The following is a 24,206-nucleotide window of genomic DNA, read 5'->3' as shown; positions in this document are numbered from 1 at the left end:
CGGATATCTGTGAATTAAGAAGAGGGTTCTCACCAGAACACAATCATGCTGACACCTTGATCTTGAATTTCTAGCCCCCAGAACTGTGAGAAATAAATGTTTGTTGCTCAAGCCACCCAGTGTATGGTATACTGTTTGTTACACCAGCTCAAACTAAGACAGATACTGATAAAGAGAGTTATAACCTGTGACAGTTGTTTTAAGTTGTTATGTTAAAAGAAGAAAAATCAATTAAATCATGGTTTTAAACATTTTACTATAGCAAAAGTCCCTCTCTTATTACGGACCCAGTGAAGTTAAAAAAAAATCTGATACAATCACGGAAGTTTAGAGCTGGAGGAAAATACAAAGTAGGGAACAGAGGACAGGGAGTTTTGGAGTGAGAGCAATTTTAATTAGAGGGCCTTCCATGTAAAGAAGATAAAACCAAATGTCAGAATAAAAAATGACTTGTCCAATGTCACAGGAGAATTGATGCCAGTGTGAACCCTAGAATAGAGATTTCATACTGGCTGATACAGAGAACTAGAGAACATAGAACTATAGAAATAGTTTAATCTAATGTAAAAGCTGACAGCTCAGTTACCTGACATGACTTTTCTTGCTAATTAAAAATCATACTTACTTATGAATTTAGTTATAGATGGATATAGATGATTCTGCTGTAATCAGTTGTAACATCTCAGGTTTTGAACTTGGCCAACAGCAGATCGAATAGGAAAGGGAAGGAGACTTGATCTTCAATCAAATTCACAAAGAATGAATACCAAGGTAGATAACAAAACTAAGAGTTCATTTAATACACAGATGACAAGTGTTTATTATGTGCTAGTCAACATACTAGGCAAAAAACAGACATGACCCTTATCCCCAGACTGACATAGGGCAAAAAAAAAAAAAAAAAATGCTACTGATGGAAGCTTTAGGTTCTGTGGGATGGCCATTTTCAAGACTATGAAGACTTTGTTTCTCTTACTCTATTATCCAGGACCATGTTAGAGTTGGTTGCATTTACTGGATATGTAACCACATTTACAAGGTGTGATAAAATGACATAAAAGCTTACTCTAAATCACCCCAGTATATTTCAAATGACAATCACACTAGAGCCTTGTTAGACTTTGATCCCTGTGACTCATACTGGGTGACACTTTGTTTGTCTTGTGTCAATGACTTAGCCTGGTATCTATGATTAGTTCTTCAGTTAAAGGATAGACTTGAATTATAAAGAACTTCACATCCTATCATTTAATGCTACATCAAAATCTAATGATTTGGTGTTTAATGCTTAATAATTTCTAGAAAATTGTAGCTTTAAAAATAACTATTTGCCCTTCCTCTGTTTTCGTAAATATATACATACATTTTTATTGGTGTAATTTAATTCAGATATTTTCTGGAAAAAAGAAACATGTTAGAAATGCATTATCATCTAGAAAGGAAATGGGAAGTTCCAGCAAGGGAAGAGTTAGCTTCTTAACAAGCAGGAACTTTATTATCTCTATAGTGTGATACAAACCATCACAAGACTAGTCCACATAATATGTTTTATGGTATCTGGTTTGATCAGTATCTTTAGGGCAGTTAACAATCTCATCTTTTTCAGCATATAAATTTCTTAAAGTTGAAAATTTTCCCCAAGCTCCGAAAGAGTTCTAAGCCTTCAACATGCTTTAATTATAACCAACATTGACTTGGGTTTTTTTTTTTTTTTTTTTTTGGTGTATTCAAAATTCTCTTGCAACCCTGCTACTATCTCTTAATTATTGTCATTCAATCATTCAGTAAACAGTTCTGAGGATTACTATGTATACCCAGGAACCACTCTAAATGCTAACATTTCAACAGTATGTAAAATAAAAAAGGAAAAATCCCTGCCTTCATAGAACTTATATTCTTTTGGGAAGACAAATGAAAAAAAACATAACTTTTTACAAGTGAACTTACAGTATGTTAAATGAGCAAAAAGAAAAAAAAAAAAAAACAACGAAGAAAAATAAAGCAGTGAAGGAAGACAGGGAATTTGTTTTTTTGTTTGGTTTTGGTTTTGCCAGGGAAGTGGAGGGGTTTCAATTTTAACTCAGGTGGCCAAAGAAGCTGATAGGAGAAAATGGCATTTTGGTGGACAACTGAAAGAGGTGAGGGAGAAAACCATATGGATATTTGGGGAGAAGAGCTCTCCAGCAGAGGAAACAGCAGATGTGAAGGCCTTGGAGTGGGAACAAGCCTGACATGTTCCAGAGAGTGGAGAGGAGGTTAGAGTGTTTGAAGCATTCTCTCACAACTGGAATGAATTTCGGAACTTTCAGAAATTCAAACAATAGCCCAAATCCTGTGCTATTGATAACTGGATAACTCTAGGGGGAAATAAAAGACCACAGAAAAAATAATAATGCTAGGCAGGTGCGTACAAATGCATAACACCTAACACCAGCCCAGAACAGACAGGCACCAGGAAGTTTCCGTGAGCTAGGATCTGTATAGGTCCTCAGAGTAAACATCAATATATAGATGAACTATATATTTATGTTGTTTTCACTTTTTGAAGCCACTTTGTGTCTGATTTTATCTGATTAAAGTTCTTAGTTGTTGGAGTGGGCAGATACAAACTAGGGAAACATCTCTGTCTCTCTCTTCTCTCTCTTTCTCTTTCTCTCTCCTTCTCTCCTTATAGGGGCCAGGCAGATGTGACCCTAACTGGAAGTGTTTTGAGATATGCCTCTTTCTTAAGGAAGGTACAACCTTTCCAACTGCTTAAGTGGGCTATTAAGGGGGGGGTGGGGTGGGGGGAGATTCACTCACGGAGCCAGAAGAGCAGCCAAGCATCCAAAGCAAGGAAACCAGGAGCTCTGGGAAAGGAAGCTGATCAAGACAGGCAAGGGGGAGGAAAGGGAGCGAGCACCTCCAGGGTCTGGCTTCCCAGGGAGGACAGAGAAGCTGTGAGGAGGCCGCTAAACTCCTGCCCTGGCAGTTTGCCCCCCAAGGGGCCAGGCCAAGGCAGGGTCAGGCAGGCAGAGGTCTCTTACTCTTTAGATTTATCAGATCCGTGCGCCGAGCTGATTCGATGCACCTCTTTCTTTTTGGTTTGTTTGGAGGTCATGGCAGAGGCCGGCCCAGCAGGGCTGAGCTCTGAGCATGGAGCGTCTGGGCGCTGGGGGCTCTGTGTCTGCGTTGCTAGGAGACCGTTGCTGCGCTGGCAGGCGCCGCTCCTGCGCTGGGTGGCGGGGAGTAGGGGTGTGATGGACACGGAGGTGATAGAGGGGGTTGGGCAGTGATGGGGGGAGGGGCAGGCGGGTGGGAGGCGGGGTCTGAGGAGGCCTGTTGCTGCCAGCGGGGACACAAGCGCCTAGAGAGCTCAGGTCACCACATACAGGTGGAGATCTTGAAGTTGGTGTCTTGGGAGGATTCCAGGCACGGGGCGTGGATTTGACAGTAGGATTGATGGGCAGCCCTGATGGACTGGCGTTCATCTGTCAGGCTTGACTTTGCCTAGCTTTGCCCTTCAGAACCATAGGCAAATGCTGACTGACTCTTTCTTGGATGTCAGCTTTGAATATGGCTATTATGCGAGTCCCACCCCTGGTCTTCTCTTGGCTGAACAGAATAAGTTCCTTCAATTATTACTAAGGAGACATTATCGACACACTGAGTTTACCAATGGCTCTAAAATCCTGGGTCCAGAACTGCATAGAATGGGTGTAGGGGGATCCCTGCAGGAAAGGCAAGATCACCACACCCTTAGTCACTGAAGGTTAGATGACGATGATGTCTGTGGTAAAACAAATAGTGTGCCTTGGTTGTTCTTGGGAAAGAATAAATCCAAGTCACAGAATCCAGTAGCCCTTGACAAACTGACTAGAAAAGACACTGGAACCAGACCCCACACAGAGCCAAAGAAACTGAGAGCTATTAGGGCTCAGGCTTAAAGCTCAGGGGACCAGTGGTGCTGTTTCTTAGTTATTTCACCTTGGGCTAGGGCTAGGTCTTTCCTTTGAGCCTCAGTTACTCATTTGTAAATAGGAGGTGCTAACACCTAACTCACAGTTCTGTACTGAGAATAAATAACATGTATGTAACATGTTCAGCACACTATGAAAGCACAGCAAATAGGGACCACTGTTAGAGATCACAGCCCCCTTGCCTTCAAGGAGCAGACAGATGACATGAATCAACGAAGGCGACCAGCTAAATATAGGATAGTGGATCCTATGCTTAAGTAAAAAATACTTAGACTGGAAAAACTTTTAGATTCATCAAAACAAAACAAAATATTGTGTTGGTTCAATATAAGCTCCCTTCAGAGAGATTTAAAACGCAGCCCTGAGGTTTAGGACCCCTGCTACTAGTTGGTCTCTCCCATGAGCCTAGAAATAATTAAGCATCTTTAAATAAAAGAAATACCGTCTGTTCTTGGAACTGGGCACATGCTCAGAATCCCACCTGTGCAGGGGAGAAGGAGCTTCCTGCAAAGCAAAACCCTTCAACTGCTCTGACAGCTGAATGTCCACCCTCTCCATTCAGCATAGCCTATTTTTGTCAGACTATCCCAATCTTATTTATTGGAAGTTACACAGATGACAATCAGACTGTAACGTCATTGTATTTCTATATGGAAAAAAAAGAAATTCAAAGTCAGCAGTGTCAATGTTATGACTGCAAGAGTATCCTGCCAACGTCTCCTATTATATAAAGACAGCGATGATATCTTGAGATGTCTTTGTTTATCCAGGATTGGAACTTCCAGAGAACTCTCCTGAATGAAGTAAAGGACTAGGTGAGAAAATATTATCTAATACCAAATATTATCAGAGTAATCAAATACATTGCCATAAGCATATACAAAGACTCTTGGGTAAAAGTAACACAAGTTTGAGCAGCCAACCCCATAGACACATAAGTTCTATCTTGAGCAAGGGCTATCCCTGAAGCCATTGTTAATGGCTGTGAGATGCCAAGACAATTAGAGAAGAAAAACCTTAGAAATCAAAAGATCTATATCCCATTCATATTTTATAGATAGAGAACCCTAGGCCAAGAGAAGCAAAATGCCAAAAGTTGCAGGGTTACTTATTTATAGTATTTGGACTAAAGACATCAAAGTCAAGAGTGCCAGTTTAAGCTAAATAGATCACTACTCCATTTAGAGCCTTCTTTCCAAACACCTATTAAATTAGGATTAAATAAGAGGGTTGTCATCAGAATGGAAAGAGATAATCATAAAAAATTTTGGACAAGTATAAATTGCTTATTAATCCCTAGTCCAGTGTTCTTTCTCCTTTTTTGTATTAAGAATGCAGCATGCATAAATGGCATTTCTCTTCTTTCTGGAGCTACAGCTCTGGTCTGGCTATAATTATAACAGGCAAATAAGTTCTTAAGAAAGCTTAAGAAGATATTTTTATGTGCCAGTGCAAAGAGGACAATTGGTCCTACAGCTGTTTTTTTTTTTTTTCTTATTTTAACCCATATTCTTATAACCATGGTTAATATCACCTTGGAATAAAAACATTAGCTGTGATTTATTGACTGCATACTACATGCAAACTTAAATTTAAATACTGACTCTTGTTAGTTGAGTAATCATGAGTAAGTTATTTAACTTCCATTTCCTTTATTTGTGAAAAGGGAAGAATAATACTTCAAATGTGTGTGCTTGACACATCCTAAACGCTCACAGAATGATAGCTCATGTTGTTGTTTCAACAGGTAAAGAAACCGAAATGCAGAGAAAAAATGGGACTTGCCTAACACAGAGCAGGTGGTGGGTGGCAGAGGAAGACAGGCCAATCCACAGCCTGTGTCCTCTCCAATACTCCAGGCAAACTATCCATGCTGTGACCTTCCAGATGACTGTGCTGGGCCTACATTTAGGGATCTCCAAACTCTACTGCTGTCTTTGCTGTCTCTCAAAGACTGAGAAACAGGGCTTATATTTTATTAGAGATACCCAGAGTAGAGCCTTTCTCCAGGCTACACTTCCTTTTTTGGGAGGACACGGCTGGCTTCAGGCAGCAGTAGCTCCTGCTCCACCGGAAAGTGGTTAGGAATACCCACTTCCCCATGTCAGCAGAAACAAAACGGGCAGAAGTCTCTCTGCTTGGGGATCTGCCTACATGGGGAAGTGAGCTGCGGCAACCACTTCTCCCTCTACCACTGGAGTCCTGCATGACTGGAACCCGGTTGGGGCAGGTGGGAGGTGGGTGGGGAGGTTAGAAGGGCAGCATTTTCGTTTCTTAAAGCCATAACTCCAGGCAGCTTCAGATGCTTGAGTCCACAGCCATGGGGAATTATATAGAGGGTGCTTCTCAACCACCTCTTTACAATTAGGTCAATTATAAAGTTGCTTGGGATTTAACCAACCAAATGAGAAAGTGTGAATTCTACATGTTAAGGTTAATGTTAACTGTCATTTCAAGTTCTATTCTTTTCACATTTCCATGGAAATTAATATCCTTCTCCTTTATTTTCCACAGAGCTTTATTTGTTCATCTTTTAAAATTCCTGTAATTTCTGCCTTATTTTTTTCGTTATGTATGTCCTGGCCACTTGGTGAAATTAAGTTAGTAGCTGGTCAGGCAGGATTCAAACCCCTGCAATCCAGCTCTAGATCCATGCTCTTTCTGACCGCATTATTCTGTATCTGACACCCTCCATGATCACAGCCCTATGAGGTGCTGCAATCTGCCCATTTTATAGACAAGGGAAGTGAACTTTAGAAAGGCAAAGTAACTTGACCAAAGTCCAAAGTGCAGAGGGAGTGGAGCCAGAATGTGAACATGAGCAGTTTGGCTTCAGAGGGCAGGATCCTGAGCTCTTTGCTACACTGCCTCCTTCAAACAGGGAGCGCTCACGTGTTTACTATATAGCGTTGAGAGGAGTATGTAAAGCAAAGCTTAGATTCAGTTGTGTCCCCTAATATTCAGTCTCTACACTTGTTATGGAGGAGTTGAATGCTGTAGATATAAAACTGGCTGACCCACCTCATTTTTCTGGGTAAACTTTAACTCAGAGTTTTAATAGTCTTTGAAAAAAAATTTCTGCATAGACATTATTTAAAAATGAGGGATAAGGAGATAAAGTATTAGTTGAAAAGAAGCAATAGCTTTCCTGACTGCAACAAAACACTTCATCGGGATGCAAACTAACCTGCCTTTGGACAATGTTGCAATCATCCCCCCATCAGATGCGGTGATACCGTGCCAGGTCCCCTTTCTGGACAGAGGCACTCACTCTCTTCCAGCCCCGTACCCCTAGACACCAGAGGAAGCTGCCTCACCAGACCCAATGTTATACCCTTGCCCTCAGAGTTACCTGCATCACACTAGTGTGTGTCAGGGAGGAGATACAATATAATTGGGGCAACTCCGAAAGTTGATTTCCTCTCCAGAACTTCCCTTATGATCAGTGAAAACCTCTGATACAACTACGGTGCAGTTTAACTTCTCCTTCTGCCCAATCCTGCTTCCTTTATAGATATTATCACCGACAACACTCACTAATAAACATAATGCATCCAAATCTCAGAGTATCCGAGCCCGATAGTGCCAGAGTCTGGTTGCTGGGAACTAGCTCAGAAGAGCTCTAAGAGTATTAGGGATGATCCCAGGAAGCAGACTCTAAAATGGGATTTGGGAAGACTCTCCCTTCCAGACAAGATGAAGTAACAAGGACTGAATTGACCTTCTTGAATGAAATAACTAATAAACTGAATAGAGTATATGAAGACATTGACCAGTGGGTAATGAAAGGCAGTAATTCCAGACAGGTGGAAAACAAGAAAAATGAGGCTTTTAATTGCCCCAGCTTACCCCTAGTTCTTGGCACGGGGTGGAAGGAGCCCAGGCAGAGCATGCCGGTGTCTCTGGGGAGATATCTGCAGAGACAGAGTTGAAGTCCAGGGAGTCTGGGCAGCTAGAGTTCAGAAAGCAGAGTGCCAGGTAGGAGAAGCTAAACAGAGCCAAGCACGGAGAGGACAGAGCTGCGCAGAGAGGAGATCTTCAGAGCAGGCCCTCCGTATTTATACTGAGTGCTGACCTCACCTGTATGTGAGGAAATTCTCTGAGGCCAGTGAAAGAACCACCTGAAATGATTAGAAGGAGCAACTTCCAACGAAGAGCTGGGGATGGTGCCTGTTCCCACCGGACTGACTGAAAAACACTCCTAATTCACAGAATCTGGGTTAGGATACTCAGAGGAGTTTTGCCCTAGGGAGTGGTGAAAAGTTCACTCTAGACTAAATGTTCCATTGGGTCCAACTAACAGACCTTAAAAGCGGGACCTAAAATTCTCAGACTTTTCCAAATAACAGCATCATAGAAAAAAAACCTTAAGAATATTTATAGGAACACAAAAATATCCAGCACCTAATAAGGTAAAATTCACAATGACTGGCATCCAATAAAAATCACCAGGTGTAAAAAGAAGCAGTAAAATATGTTCCATTAAAAAGAGAAAAAAGTCAACCAATTGAAAATAACAGAAAAAATTGTGGATGGTAGAATTAGGAGACAGGACATTAAAGCATTTATTATAACTGAACCCCATATGTTTTAAGAAGCTAGAAGAAAGAAGAAATATACTAAATTCATCATGGAACATCTAAAAATGCAAATTACAATCTCTATATGGAAAAGTACACTGTATGGGTTTAATAGCAATTTAGATAGTGCAGAAGAAAGATTAGTCAATTTGAGGACATAGCAATAGAAACGATCCAAAGTGAAACACAGAGAAAAGAAGACTTGAGAAAATGAATAAAGTATCAGGATACTATGGAACAACTTCAAATTATCCAATATATGTGTAGTTGGAGTCCCTGGATGGGCAGGGCTGAGGGAGGGGGTGGGGCAGTGAATACAGAAAAAATTATATTGAAAAATAATGGGTGAAAAATTTCCACATTTCATAGCCCCAGAAATTCAATAAAACCCAAGTCCAGTAAACATGATCAGTTACAACCAGGGACACCATAATCAAATTGCTTGAAGCCACAGTTAAAGAGAACATCTTAAATTGGGTCCGCTTTGGAGCTGACCAGCAGGTAACGAATCCCTCACTGAAATGGAACTGCAGGGCAAGGATTAAACACTAACCTGCGGTAAATTAGGATAGGATACACCCCACCCAGAAATCTAAACTACCAGGCAGGATTCTTATGCTAATGCGAGAAACCTGCTCGGGTTCTGAAAACAATGGTGAAACCACAGTGGAATAATACTTAAAAGAACACTTTCTTGGTAGTCTCTAGGACCAACTATTGGAAATGCCAAGTTTACTGGGCCTCAGCCTGCTTTCCTCTGAGAAAACTCTACTATGCTTAAGGATGCAGAGACCAACCTTATGACAATTACGGTGAAAAGTGCTACGGAAAAACACCAAATAGTTCTCCACCTAGCGGTTCTTTCAAAAGTTGTGCCACACACCTCTTGGAAAGATCCAGTTACTTTGGCCTAGCCTTCGATTGGTCTGGAGAAGGAATCGCCATTCCTAGCTGATGAATCAAATGATTCTGAAAGGAACGGTGAAAAGTGCGGATCCTGTTTCAGTCTTTAGACTGAAACAGGATCCACACTATTCACCAGTCCCACAAAGGCGCACTTCTAATGTCTGGCACTAGTCCAACAAACCCAGGACTTACAGAGGCCCTGCACTTGCCACCCCAGAAAAATATCTCATCTCCAAAGAAGGATCCTTACGCTAACGGATGAAAAGGGCTCCCGTTATTGAAACAGTGGTGAAAGGATGGTGAAATAACACTGAAAACAATCCTATCTTCCAAGTCTCCGGTGCCAGCTATGGGAAAGAGCACGTTACCTCGGCATCAGATGTTTCTCTGCGAAAGCATCATAGGCTTCAGGATGCAGAGACCGACCTCATGACTATTACGGTGCAAAACCCTATGGAAATGGCAAATAATTACCAACATACTGGTGATTTCAAAAGCGTCAGGACGAAATCTGAAGCACGATCCACACTTTTCCCATCTCATGCAAATATGAACTTACCAACTCTGGAGGTAAACAAATCAAACGCAGGGCTGACAGAAGACCCCCACTTACACCCCACCCAGAAATCTCAACTACCAGGCAGGATTATTATGCTAATGCGAGAAACCTGCCTGGGTTCTGAAAATCATCGTGAAAACACAGTGGAATAATACTTAAAAGAACACTTTCTTGGTAGTCTCTAGGACCAACTATTGCAAATGCCAAGTTTACTAGGCCTCAGCCTGCTTTCGTCTGTGAAAACGCTCGTATGCTTAGGATGCGGAGACTAACCTTATGACAATTATGGTGAAAAGAGCTACGAATAAATACCAAATAGTGCTCCACCTAGCAGTTCCTTCAAAAGTTGTGCCACACACCTCTTGGAAAGATCGAGTTACTTTGGCCGAGCCTTCGATTGGTCTGGAGAAGGAATCGCCATTACTAGCTGATGAATAAAATGATTCTGATAGTAACGGTGAAAAGTGCGGATCCTGTTTCAGTCTTTAGACCGAAACAGGATCCGCACTATTCACCTGTCCCACAAAGGCGCACTTCTCATGTCTGGCGCTAGTCCAACAAACCCAGGACTGACAGAGGCCCTGCAATTGCCACCCCTGAAAAATATCTTATCTCCAAGGAAGGATTCTTCTGCTAACGGTTGAAAAGGGCTCCCGTTCTTGAAACAGTGGTGAAAGTATGGTGAAATAATACTGAAAACAATCCTATCTTCCAAGGCTCCGGTGCCAGCTATGGGAAAAAGCCAGTTACCTTCGCCTCAGCAGAGGTTTCTCTGCGAAAAGCATCATAGGCTTCCGGATGCAGAGACCGACCTCATGACTATTACGGTGCAATACGCTATGGAAATGGCAAGTAATTACCAACACACTGGTGATTTCAAAAGTGTCAGGATGAAATCTGAAGCACGATCCACACTTTTCCCATCTCACACACATATGCACTTACCAACTCTGGAGCTAAACAAATCAAAGGCAGGGCTGACAGAAGCCCCGCACTTACACCCCACCCAGAAATCACAACTACCAGGCAGGATTCTTATGCTAATGCGAGAACCCTGCTCGGGTTCTGAAAATAATGGTGAAACCACAGTGGAATAATACTTAAAAGAACACTTTCTTGGTACTCTCTAGGACCAATTATTGGAAATGCCAAGTTTACTGGGCCTCAGCCTGCTTTCATCTGTGAAAACTCTCCTATGACTAAGGATGCGGAGACTAACCTTATGACAATTACGGTGAAAAGAGCTATGGAAAAATACCAAATAGTGCTCCACCTAGCAGTTCCTTCAAAAGTTGTGCCACACACCTCTTGGAAAGATCGAGTTACTTTGGCCTAGCCTTCGATTGGTCTGGAGAAGGAATCGCCATTACTAGCTGATGAATCAAATGATTCTGATAGTAACGGTGAAAAGTGCGGATCCTGTTTCAGTCTTTAGACTGAAACAGGATCCACACTATTCACCTGTCCCACAAAGGCGCACTTCTCATGTCTGGCGCTAGTCCAACAAACCCAGGACTGACAGAGGCCCTGCACTTGCCACCCCTGAAAAATATCTTATCTCCAAGGAAGGATTCTTCTTCTAACGGTTCAAAAGGGCTCCCGTTCTTCAAACAGTGGTTAAAGGATGTTGAAATAATACTGAAAACAATCCTACCTTCCAAGGCTCCAGTGCCAGCTATGGAAAATAGCAAGTTACCTGGGCCTCAGCAGAGGTTTCTCTGGAAAAAAGCATCATAGGCTTCAGGATCCAGATACCGACCTCATGACTATTACGGTGCAAAACTCTAAGGAAATGGCAAATAATTACCAACATACTGGTGATTTCAAAAGTGTCAGGATGAAATTTGAGGCACGATCCACACTTTTCCCATCTCACGCAAATATGCACTTACCAACTCTGGAGGTAAACAAATCAAAGGCAGGGCTGACAGAAGCCCGGCAATTTCACCCCACCCAGAAATCTCAACTACCAGGCAGGATTCTTATGCTAATGCGAGAACCCTGCTCGGGTTCTGAAAATCATGGTGAAACCACAGTGGAATAACACTTAAAAGAACACTTTCTTGGTAGTCTCTAGGACCAACTATTGGAAATGCCAAGATTACTGGGCCTCAGCCTGCTTTCGTCTGTGAAAACTCTCGTATGCGTAAGGATGTGGAGACCAACCTTATGATAATTACGGTGAAAAGTGCTACGGAAAAATACCAAATAGTTCTCCACCTAGCGGTTCTTTCAAAAGTTATGCAACATACCTCTTGGAAAGATCGAGTTACTTTGGCCTAGCCTTCGATTGGTCTACAGAAGGAATCGCCATTCCTAGCTGATGAATCAAATGATTCTGAAAGGAACGGTGAAAAGTGCGGATCCTGTTTCAGTCTTTAGACTGAAACAGGATCCGCACTATTCACCTGTTCCACAAAGGCGCACTCCTCATGTCTGGCGATAGTCCAACAATCCCAGGACTGACAGAGGCCCTGCACTTGCCAACCCAGAAAAATATCTCATCTCCAAAGAAGGATGCTTCCGCTAACGGGTGAAAGGGTCTCCCGTTCTTGAAACAGTGGTGAAAGGATGGTGAAATAATACTGAAACAATCTTATCTTCCAAGGCTCCGGTGCCAGGTATGGGAAATAGCAAGTTTCCTGTGCCTCAGCAGAGGTTTCAATGCGAATAGCATCATAGGCTTCAGGAAGCAGAGACAGACCTCATGAATATTACGGTGCAAAACGCTATGGAAGTGGCAATTCATTACCAACATACTGGTGATTCAAAAGTGTCAGGATGAAATCTGAAGCACGATCCACGCTTTTCCCATTTCACGCAAATATGCACTTACCAACCCCGGAGGTATACAAATCAAAGGCAGGGCTGACAGAAGCCCCTCACTTACACCACACGCAGAAATCTCAACTACCAGGCAGGATTCTAATGCTAATGCGAGAACCCTACTCAGGTTCTGAAAATAATGGTGAAACCCACAGTGGAATAATACTGAAAAGAACACTTTCTTTGTAGTCTCTAGGACCAACTATTGGTAATGCCAAGTTTACTGGGCCTCAGGCTGCTTTCGTCAGTGAAAACTCTCGTATGCTTAAGGATGCAGAGAACAACCTCATGACAATTACGGAGAAAAGTGGTATGGAAAAATACCAAATAGTTCTCCACCTAGCGGTTCTTTCAAAAGTTGTGCCGCACACCTCTTGGAAAGTTCAAGTTACTTTGGCCTAGCCTTCGATTGGTCTGGAGAAGGAATCGCCATTCCAAGCTGATGTATCAAATGATTCTGAAAGGAACGGTGAAAAGTGCGGATCCTGTTTCAGTATTTAGACTGAATCAGGATCCGCACTATTCACCTGTCCCACAAAGTCGCATTTCTCATGTCTCGCCCTAGTGCAACAAACCCAGGACTGACAGAGGCCCTGCACTTGCCACCCCAGAAATATCTCATCTCCAAAGAAGGATTCTTCTGCTAGTGTGTCAAAGGGCTCCCGTTCTTGAAACAGTGGTGAAAGGATGGTGAAATAATACTGAAAACAATCCTACCTTCCAAGGCTCTGGTGACAGCTATGGGAAACAGGAAGTTACCTGGGCCTCAGCAGAGGTTTCTCTTCGAAAAGCATCATTGGCTTCAGCTTGCAGAGTCCGACGTCATGACAATTACGGTGCCAAACGCCATGGAAATGGCAAATAATTACCAACACACTGGTCATTTCAAAGTGTCAGGATGAAATCTGAAGCACGATCCACACTTTTCCCATCTCACGCAAATATGCACTTTCCAACTCTGGAGGTAAACAAATCAAAGGCAGGGCTGACAGAAGCCCCGCACTTACACCCCACCCAGAAATCTCAACTACCAGGCAGGATTCTTATGCTAATGCGAGAACCCTGCTCGGGTTCTGAAAATAATGCTGAAACCACAACGGAATAATACTTAAAAGAACACTTTCTTGGTAGTCTCTAGGACCAACTATTGGAAATGCCAAGATTACTGGGCCTCAGCCTGTTTCGTCTGTGAAGACTCTGGTATGCTTAAGGATGCAGAGACCAACCTTATGACAATTACGGTGAAAAGTGCTTCGGAAACATACCAAATAGTTCTCCACTTAGCGGTTCTTTCAAAAGTTGGGCCACACACCTCTTGGAAACATCGACTTACTTTGGCCTAGCCTTCGATTGGTCTGGTGAAGCAATCGCCATTCCTAGCTGATGAATCAAATGATTCTGAAAGGAACGGTGAAAAGTGCGGATCCTGTTTCAGTCTTTAGACTGAAACAGGATCCGCACTATTCAGCTGTCCCACAAAGGCGCACTTCTCATGTCTGGCGCTAGTCCAACAAACCCAGGACTGACAGAGGCCCTGCACTTGCCACCCCAGAAAAGTATCTCATCTCCAAAGAAGGATTCTTCCGCTAACGGTTGAAAAGGGCTCCCGTTCTTGAAACAGTGGTGAAAGGATGGTGAAATAATACTGAAAACAATCCTATCTTCCAAGGCTCCTGTGCCAGCTATGGGAAATAGCAAGTTACCTGGGCCTCAGCAGAGGTTTCTCTGCAAAAAACATCATAGGCTTCAGGATGCAGAGACCGACATCATGACTATTACGGTGCCAAACGCCATGGAAATGGCAAATAATTACCAACACACTGGTCATTTCAAAGTGTCAGGATGAAATCTGAAGCACGATCCACACTTTTCCCATCTCACGCAAATATGCACTTTCCAACTCTGGAGGTTAACAAATCAAAGGCAGGGCTGACAGAAGACCTGCACTTACACCCCACCCAGAAATCTCAACTGCCAGGCAGGATTCTTATGCTAATGCGAGAACCCTGCTCGGGTTCTGAAAATAATGCTGAAACCACAACGGAATAATACTTAAAAGAACACTTTCTTGGTAGTCTCTAGGACCAACTATTGGAAATGCCAAGATTACTGGGCCTCAGCCTGTTTCGTCTGTGAAGACTCTGGTATGCTTAAGGATGCAGAGACCAACCTTATGAAAATTACGGTGAAAGGTGCTTTGGAAAAATAACAAATAGTTCTCCACTTAGCGGTTCTTTCAAAAGTTGGGCCACACACCTCTTGGAAAGATCGAGTTACTTTGGCCTAGCCTTCGATTGGTCTGGAGAAGCAATCGCCATTCCTAGCTGATGAATCAAATGATTCTGAAAGGAACGGTGAAAAGTGCGGATCCTGTTTCAGTCTTTAGACTGAAACAGGATCCGCACTATTCACCTGTCCCACAAAGGCGCGCTTCTCATGTCTGGCGCTAGTCCATCAAACCCAGGACTGACAGAGGCCCTGCACTTGCCACCCCAGAAAAATATCTCATCTCCAAAGAAGGATTCTTCCACTAACGGTTGAAAAGGGCTCCCGTTCTTGAAACAGTGGTGAAAAAATAGTGAAATAATACTGAAAACAATCCTATCTTCCAAGGCTCCTGTGCCAGCTATGGGAAATAGCAAGTTACCTGGGCCTCAGCAGAGTTTTCTCTGCAAAAAACATCATAGGCTTCAGGATGCAGAGACCGACCTCATGAATATTACGGTGCCAAACGCCATGGAAATGGCAAATAATTACCAACACACTGGTCATTTCAAAGTGTCAGGATGAAATCTGAAGCACGATCCACACTGTTCCCATCTCACGCAAATATGCACTTTCCAACTCTGGAGGTAAACAAAACAAAGGCAGGGCTGACAGAAGCCCCGCACTTACACCCCACCCAGAAATCTCAACTACCAGGCAGGATTCTTATGCTAATGCGAGAACCCTGCTCGGGTTCTGAAAATAATGCTGAAACCACAACGGAATAATACTTAAAAGAACACTTTCTTGGTAGTCTCTAGGACCAACTATTGGAAATGCCAAGATTACTGGGCCTCAGCCTGTTTCGTCTGTGAAGACTCTGGTATGCTTAAGGATGCAGAGACCAACCTTATGACAATTACGGTGAAAAGTGCTTCGGAAAAATACCAAATAGTTCTCCACTTAGCGGTTCTTTCAAAAGTTGGGCCACACACCTCTTGGAAACATCGAGTTACTTTGGCCTAGCCTTCGATTGGTCTGGTGAAGCAATCGCCATTCCTAGCTGATGAATCAAATGATTCTGAAAGGAACGGTGAAAAGTGCGGATCCTGTTTCAGTCTTTAGACTGAAACAGGATCCGCACTATTCACCTGTCCCACAAAGGCGCACTTCTCATGTCTGGCGCTAGTCCAACAAACCCAGGACTGACAGAGGCCCTGCACTTGCCACCCCAGAAAAATATCTCATCTCCAAAGAAGGATTCTTCTGCTAACGGTTGAAAAGGGCTCCCGTTCTTGAAACAGTGGTGAAAGGATGGTGAAATAATACTGAAAACAATCCTATCTTCCAAGGCTCCTGTGCCAGCTATGGGAAATAGCAAGTTACCTGGGCCTCAGCAGAGGTTTCTCGGCAAAAAGCATCATAGGCCTCAGGATGCAGAGACCGACCTCATGACTATTTCTGTGCCAAACCCCATGGAAATGCAAATAATTACCAACACACTGGTCATTTCAAAGTGTCAGGATGAAATCTGAAGCACGATCCACACTTTTCCCATCTCACCAAATATGCACTTTCCAACTCTGGATGTAAACAAAACAAAGGCAGGGCTGACAGAAGCCCTGCACTTACACCCCACCCAGAAATCTCAACTACCAGGCAGGATTCTTATGCTAATGCGAGAACCCTGCTCGGGTTCTGAAAATAATGCTGAAACCACAACGGAATAATACTTAAAAGAGCACTTTCTTGGTAGTCTCTAGGACCAACTATTGGAAATGCCAAGATTACTGGGCCTCAGCCTGTTTCGTCTGTGAAGACTCTGGTATGCTTAAGGATGCAGAGACCAACCTTATGACAATTACGGTGAAAAGTGCTTCGGAAAAATACCAAATAGTTCTCCACGTAGCGGTTCTTTCAAAAGTTGGGCCACACACGTCTTGGAAACATCGAGTTACTTTGTCCTAGCCTTCGATTGGTCTGGAGAAGCAATCGCCATTCCTAGCTGATGAATCAAATGATTCTGAAAGGAACGGTGAAAAGTGCGGATCCTGTTTCAGTCTTTAGACTGAAACAGGATCCGCACTATTCACCTGTCCCACAAAGGCTCACTTCTCATGTCTGGCGCTAGTCCAACAAACCCAGGACTGACAGAGGCCTTGCACGTGCCACCCCAGAAAAATATCTCATCTCCAAAGAAGGATTCTTCCGCTAACGGTTGAAAAGGGCTCCCGTTCTTGAAACAGTGGTGTAAGGATGGTGAAATAATACTGAAAACAATCCTATCTTCCAAGGCTCCTGTGCCAGCTATGGGAAATAGCAAGTTACCTGGGCCTCAGCAGAGGTTTCTCTGCAAAAAGCATCATAGGCTTCAGGATGCAGAGACCGACCTCATGACTATTACGGTGCCAAACGCCATGGAAATGGCAAATAATTACCCACACACTGGTCATTTCAAAGTGTCAGGATGAAATCTGAAGCACGATCCACACTTTTCCCATCTCACGCAAATATGCACTTTCCAACTCTGGAGGTAAACAAATCAAAGGCAGGGCTGACAGAAGCGCCCAACTTACACCCCACCCAGAAATCTCAACTACCAGGCAGGATTCTTATGCTAATGCGAGAACCCTTCTCGGGTTCTGAAAATAATGCTGAAACCACAACGGAATAATACTTAAAAGAACACTTTCTTGGTAGTCTCTAGGACCAACTATTGGAAATGCCAAGATTACTGGGCCTCAGCCTGTTTCGTCTGTGAAGACTCAGGTATGCTTAAGGATGCAGAGACCAACCTTATGACAATTACGGTGAAAAGTGCTTCGGGAAAATACCAAATAGTTCTCCACTTAGCGGTTCTTTCAATAGTTGGGCCACACACCACTTGGAAACATCGAGTTACTTTGGCCTAGCCTTCGATTGGTCTGGTGAAGCAATCGCCATTCCTAGCTGATGAATCAAATGATTCTGAAAGGAACGGTGAATAGTGCGGATCCTGTTTCAGTCTTTAGACTGAAACAGGATCCGCACTATTCACCTGTCCCTCAAAGGCGCACTTCTCATGTCTGGCGCTAGTCCAACAAACCCAGGACTGACAGAGGCCCTGCACTTGCCACCCCAGAAAAATATCTCATCTCCAAAGAAAGATTCTTCCACTAACGGTTGAAAAGGGCTCCCGTTCTTGAAACAGTGGTGAAAGGATGGTGAAATAATACTAAACAATCCAATCTTCCAAGGCTCCTGTGCCAGCTATGGGAAATAGCAAGTTACCTGGGCCTCAGCAGAGGTTTCTCTGCAAAAAGCATCATAGGCTTCAGGATGCAGAGACCGACCTCATGACTATTTCTGTGCCAAACGCCATGGAAATGCAAATAATTACCAACACACTGGTCATTTCAAAGTGTCAGGATGAAATCTGAAGCACGATCCACACTGTTCCCATCTCACGCAAATATGCACTTTCCAACTCTGGAGGTAAACAAATCAAAGGCAGGGCTGACAGAAGCCCCGCACTTACACCCCACCCAGAAATCTCAACTACCAGGCAGGATTCTTATGCTAATGCGAGAACCCTGCTCGGGTTCTGAAAATAATGCTGAAACCACAACGGAATAATACTTAAAAGAACACTTTCTTGGTAGTCTCTAGGACCAACTATTGGAAATGCCAAGATTACTGGGCCTCAGCCTGTTTCGTCTGTGAAGACTCTGGTATGCTTAAGGATGCAGAGACCAACCTTATGACAATTACGGTGAAAAGTGCTTCGGAAAAATACCAAATAGTTCTCCACTTAGCGGTTCTTTCAAAAGTTGGGCCACACACCTCTTGGAAACATCGAGTTACTTTGGCCTAGCCTTCGATTGGTCTGGTGAAGCAATCGCCATTCCTAGCTGATGAATGAAATGATTCTGAAAGGAACGGTGAAAAGTGCGGATCCTGTTTCAGTCTTTAGACTGAAACAGGATCTGCACTATTCACCTGTCCCACAAAGGCGCACTTCTCATGTCTGGCGTTAGTCCAACAAACCCAGGACTGACAGAGGCCCTGCACTTGCCACCCCAGAAAAATATCTCATCTCCAAAGAAGGATTCTTCCACTAACGGTTGAAAAGGGCTCCCGTTCTTGAAACAGTGGTGAAAGGATGGTGAAATAATACTGAAAACAGTCCTATCTTCCAAGGCTCCTGTGCCAGCTATGGGAAATAGCAAGTTACCTGGGCCTCAGCAGAGGTTTCTCTGCAAAAAGCATCATAGGCTTCAGGATGCAGAGACCGACCTCATGACTATTTCTGTGCCAAACGCCATGGAAATGCAAATAATTACCAACACACTGGTCATTTCAAAGTGTCAGGATGAAATCTGAAGCACGATCCACACTTTTCCCATCTCACGCAAATATGCACTTTCCAACTCTGGAGGTAAACAAATCAAAGGCAGGGCTGACAGAAGTCCTCCAGGTACACCCCACCCAGAAATCTCAACTACCAGGCAGGATTCTTATGCTAATGCGAGAACCCTGCTCGGGTTCTGAAAATAATGCTGAAACCACAACGGAATAATGCTTAAAAGAACACTTTCTTGGTAGTCTCTAGGACCAACGATTGGAAATGCCAAGATTACTGGGCCTCAGCCTGTTTCGTCTGTGAAGACTCTGGTATGCTAAAGGATGCAGAGACCAACCTCATGACAATTACGGTGAAAAGTGCTTCGGGAAAATACCAAATAGTTCTCCCCTTAGCGGTTCTTTCAATAGTTGGGCCACTCACCACTTGGAAACATCGAGTTACTTTGGCCTAGCCTTCGATTGGTCTGGTGAAGCAATCGCTATTCCTAGCTGATGAATCAAATGATTCTTAAAGGAACGGTGAAAAGTGCGGATCCTGTTTCAGTCTTTACACTGAAACAGGATACTCACTATTCACCTGTCCCACAAAGGCGCACTTCTCATGTCTGGCGCTAGTCCAACAAACCCAGGACTGACAGAGGCCCTGCACTTGCCACCCCAGAAAAATATCTCATCTCCAAAGAAGGATTCTTCCACTAACGGTTGAAAAGGGCTCCCGTTCTTGAAACAGTGGTGAAAGGATGGTGAAATAATACTGAAAACAATCCTATCTTCCAAGGCTCCGGTGCCAGCTATGGGAAATAGCAAGTTACCTGGGCCTCAGCAGAGGTTTCTCTGCAAAAAGCATCATAGGCTTCAGGATGCAGAGACCGACCTCATGACTATTTCTGTGCCAAACGCCATGGAAATGCAAATAATTACCAACACACTGGGCATTTCAAAGTGTCAGGATGAAATCTGAAGCACGATCCACACTTTTCCCATCTCACGCAAATATGCACTTTCCAACTCTGGAGGTAAACAAATCAAAGGCAGGGCTGACAGAAGTCCTCCACGTACACCCCACCCAGAAATCTCAACTACCAGGCAGGATTCTTATGCTAATGCGAGAACCCTGCTCGGGTTCTGAAAATAATGCTGAAACCACAACGAATAATGCTTAAAAGAACACTTTCTTGGTAGTCTCTAGGACCAACGATTGGAAATGCCAAGATTACTGGGCCTCAGCCTGTTTCGTCTGTGAAGACTCTGGTATGCTAAAGGATGCAGAGACCAACCTCATGACAATTACGGTGAAAAGTGCTTTGGGAAAATACCAAATAGTTCTCCCCTTAGCGGATCTTTCAATAGTTGGGCCACTCACCACTTGGAAACATCGAGTTACTTTGGCCTAGCCTTCGATTGGTCTGGTGAAGCAATCGCTATTCCTAGCTGATGAATCAAATGATTCTTAAAGGAACGGTGAAAAGTGCGGATCCTGTTTCAGTCTTTACACTGAAACAGGATACTCACTATTCACCTGTCCCACAAAGGCGCACTTCTCATGTCTGGCGCTAGTCCAACAAACCCAGGACTGACAGAGGCCCTGCACTTGCCACCCCAGAAAAATATCTCATCTCCAAAGAAGGATTCTTCCACTAATGGTTGAAAAGGGCTCCCGTTCTTGAAACAGTGGTGAAAGGATGGTGAAATAATATGAAAACAATCCTATCTTCCAAGGCTCCTGTGCCAGCTATGGGAAATAGCAAGTTACCTGGGCCTCAGCAGAGGTTTCTCTGCAAAAAGCATCATAGGCTTCAGGATGCAGAGACCGACCTCATGACTATTACGGTGCCAAACGCCATGGAAATGGCAAACAATTACCAACACACTGGTCATTTCAAAGTGTCAGGATGAAATCTAAAGCACGATCCACACTTTTCCCATCTCACGCAAATATGCACTTTCCAACTCTGGAGGTAAACAAATCAAAGGCAGGGCTGACAGAAGCCCCCCACTTACACCCCACCCAGAAATCTCAACTACCAGGCAGGATTCTTATGCTAATGACTGAACCCTGCTCGGGTTCTGAAAAAAACACTAAAACCACAACGGAATAATACTTAAAAGAACACTTTCTTGGTAGTCTCTAGGACCAACTATTGGAAATGCCAAGATTACTGGGCCTCAGCTTGTTTCGTCTGTGAAGACTCTGGTATGCTTAAGGATGCAGAGACCAACCTTATGACAATTACGGTGAAAAGTGCTTCGGGAAAATACCAAATAGTTCTCCCCTTAGCGGTTCTTTCAATAGTTGGGCCACACACCACTTGGAAACATCGAGTTACTTTGGCCTAGCCTTCGATTGGTCTGGTGAAGCAATCGCTAATCCTAGCTGATGAATCAAATGATTCTGAAAGGAACGGTGAAAAGTGCGGATCCTGTTTCAGTCTTTAGACTGAAACAGGATCCGCACTATTCACCTGTCCCACAAAGGCGCACTTCTCATGTCTGGCGCTAGTCCAACAAACCCAGGACTGACAGAGGCCCTGCACTTGCCACCCCAGAAAAATATCTCATCTCCAAAGAAGGATTCTTCCACTAACGGTTGAAAAGGGCTCCCGTTCTTGAAACAGTGGTGAAAGGATGGTGAAATAATACTGAAAACAATCCTATCTTCCAAGGCTCCGGTGCCAGCTATGGGAAATAGCAAGTTACCTGGGCCTCAGCAGAGGTTTCTCTGCAAAAAGCATCATAGGCTTCAGGATGCAGAGACCGACCTCATGACTATTTCTGTGCCAAACGCCATGGAAATGCAAATAATTACCAACACACTGGGCATTTCAAAGTGTCAGGATGAAATCTGAAGCACGATCCACACTTTTCCCATCTCACGCAAATATGCACTTTCCAACTCTGGAGGTAAACAAATCAAAGGCAGGGCTGACAGAAGTCCTCCACGTACACCCCACCCAGAAATCTCAACTACCAGGCAGGATTCTTATGCTAATGCGAGAACCCTGCTCGGGTTCTGAAAATAATGCTGAAACCACAACGAATAATGCTTAAAAGAACACTTTCTTGGTAGTCTCTAGGACCAACGATTGGAAATGCCAAGATTACTGGGCCTCAGCCTGTTTCGTCTGTGAAGACTCTGGTATGCTAAAGGATGCAGAGACCAACCTCATGACAATTACGGTGAAAAGTGCTTCGGGAAAATACCAAATAGTTCTCCCCTTAGCGGATCTTTCAATAGTTGGGCCACTCACCACTTGGAAACATCGAGTTACTTTGGCCTAGCCTTCGATTGGTCTGGTGAAGCAATCGCTATTCCTAGCTGATGAATCAAATGATTCTTAAAGGAACGGTGAAAAGTGCGGATCCTGTTTCAGTCTTTACACTGAAACAGGATACTCACTATTCACCTGTCCCACAAAGGCGCACTTCTCATGTCTGGCGCTAGTCCAACAAACCCAGGACTGACAGAGGCCCTGCACTTGCCACCCCAGAAAAATATCTCATCTCCAAAGAAGGATTCTTCCACTAATGGTTGAAAAGGGCTCCCGTTCTTGAAACAGTGGTGAAAGGATGGTGAAATAATATGAAAACAATCCTATCTTCCAAGGCTCCTGTGCCAGCTATGGGAAATAGCAAGTTACCTGGGCCTCAGCAGAGGTTTCTCTGCAAAAAGCATCATAGGCTTCAGGATGCAGAGACCGACCTCATGACTATTACGGTGCCAAACGCCATGGAAATGGCAAACAATTACCAACACACTGGTCATTTCAAAGTGTCAGGATGAAATCTAAAGCACGATCCACACTTTTCCCATCTCACGCAAATATGCACTTTCCAACTCTGGAGGTAAACAAATCAAAGGCAGGGCTGACAGAAGCCCCCCACTTACACCCCACCCAGAAATCTCAACTACCAGGCAGGATTCTTATGCTAATGACTGAACCCTGCTCGGGTTCTGAAAAAAACACTAAAACCACAACGGAATAATACTTAAAAGAACACTTTCTTGGTAGTCTCTAGGACCAACTATTGGAAATGCCAAGATTACTGGGCCTCAGCTTGTTTCGTCTGTGAAGACTCTGGTATGCTTAAGGATGCAGAGACCAACCTTATGACAATTACGGTGAAAAGTGCTTCGGGAAAATACCAAATAGTTCTCCCCTTAGCGGTTCTTTCAATAGTTGGGCCACACACCACTTGGAAACATCGAGTTACTTTGGCCTAGCCTTCGATTGGTCTGGTGAAGCAATCGCTAATCCTAGCTGATGAATCAAATGATTCTGAAAGGAACGGTGAAAAGTGCGGATCCTGTTTCAGTCTTTAGACTGAAACAGGATCCGCACTATTCACCTGTCCCACAAAGGCGCACTTCTCATGTCTGGCGCTAGTCCAACAAACCCAGGACTGACAGAGGCCCTGCACTTGCCACCCCAGAAAAATATCTCATCTCCAAAGAAGGATTCTTCCACTAACGGTTGAAAAGGGCTCCCGTTCTTGAAACAGTGATGAAAGGATGGTGAAATAATACTGAAAACAATCCTATCTTCCAAGGCTCCTGTGCCAGCTATGGGAAATAGCAAGTTACCTGGGCCTCAGCAGAGGTTTCTCTGCAAAAAGCATCATAGGCTTCAGGATGCAGAGACCGACCTCATGACTATTTCTGTGCCAAACGCCATGGAAATGCAAATAATTACCAACACACTGGGCATTTCAAAGTGTCAGGATGAAATCTGAAGCACGATCCACACTTTTCCCATCTCACGCAAATATGCACTTTCCAACTCTGGAGGTAAACAAATCAAAGGCAGGGCTGACAGAAGTCCTCCACGT

At 43.7% G+C, this 24,206-nt stretch overlaps 1 protein-coding gene across 1 annotated transcript in view; it reads right to left on the bottom strand.

Annotated features, from left to right (window-relative positions):
• Positions 1-3,147, bottom strand: part of LOC123629152 (androglobin-like) — a 113,779-nt gene extending 110,632 nt beyond the window's left edge. Inside the window, exon 1 of the mRNA XM_045539084.1 lies at positions 3,027-3,147. Within this exon, the coding sequence (XP_045395040.1) occupies positions 3,027-3,100 (74 nt within the window). The 5' untranslated portion in view covers positions 3,101-3,147. The remainder of the gene's footprint in view (positions 1-3,026) is intronic.
• Positions 3,148-24,206: the final 21,059 nt, after the last annotated feature.

Source organism: Lemur catta (genome assembly GCF_020740605.2).
Source record: "Lemur catta isolate mLemCat1 chromosome 10 unlocalized genomic scaffold, mLemCat1.pri SUPER_10_unloc_5, whole genome shotgun sequence".
Classification (NCBI taxonomy): Eukaryota; Metazoa; Chordata; class Mammalia; order Primates; family Lemuridae; genus Lemur; species Lemur catta.
The sequence above is the reverse complement of the archived record's forward strand: the minus strand, read 5'-3'. Positions and strand labels throughout refer to the sequence as shown.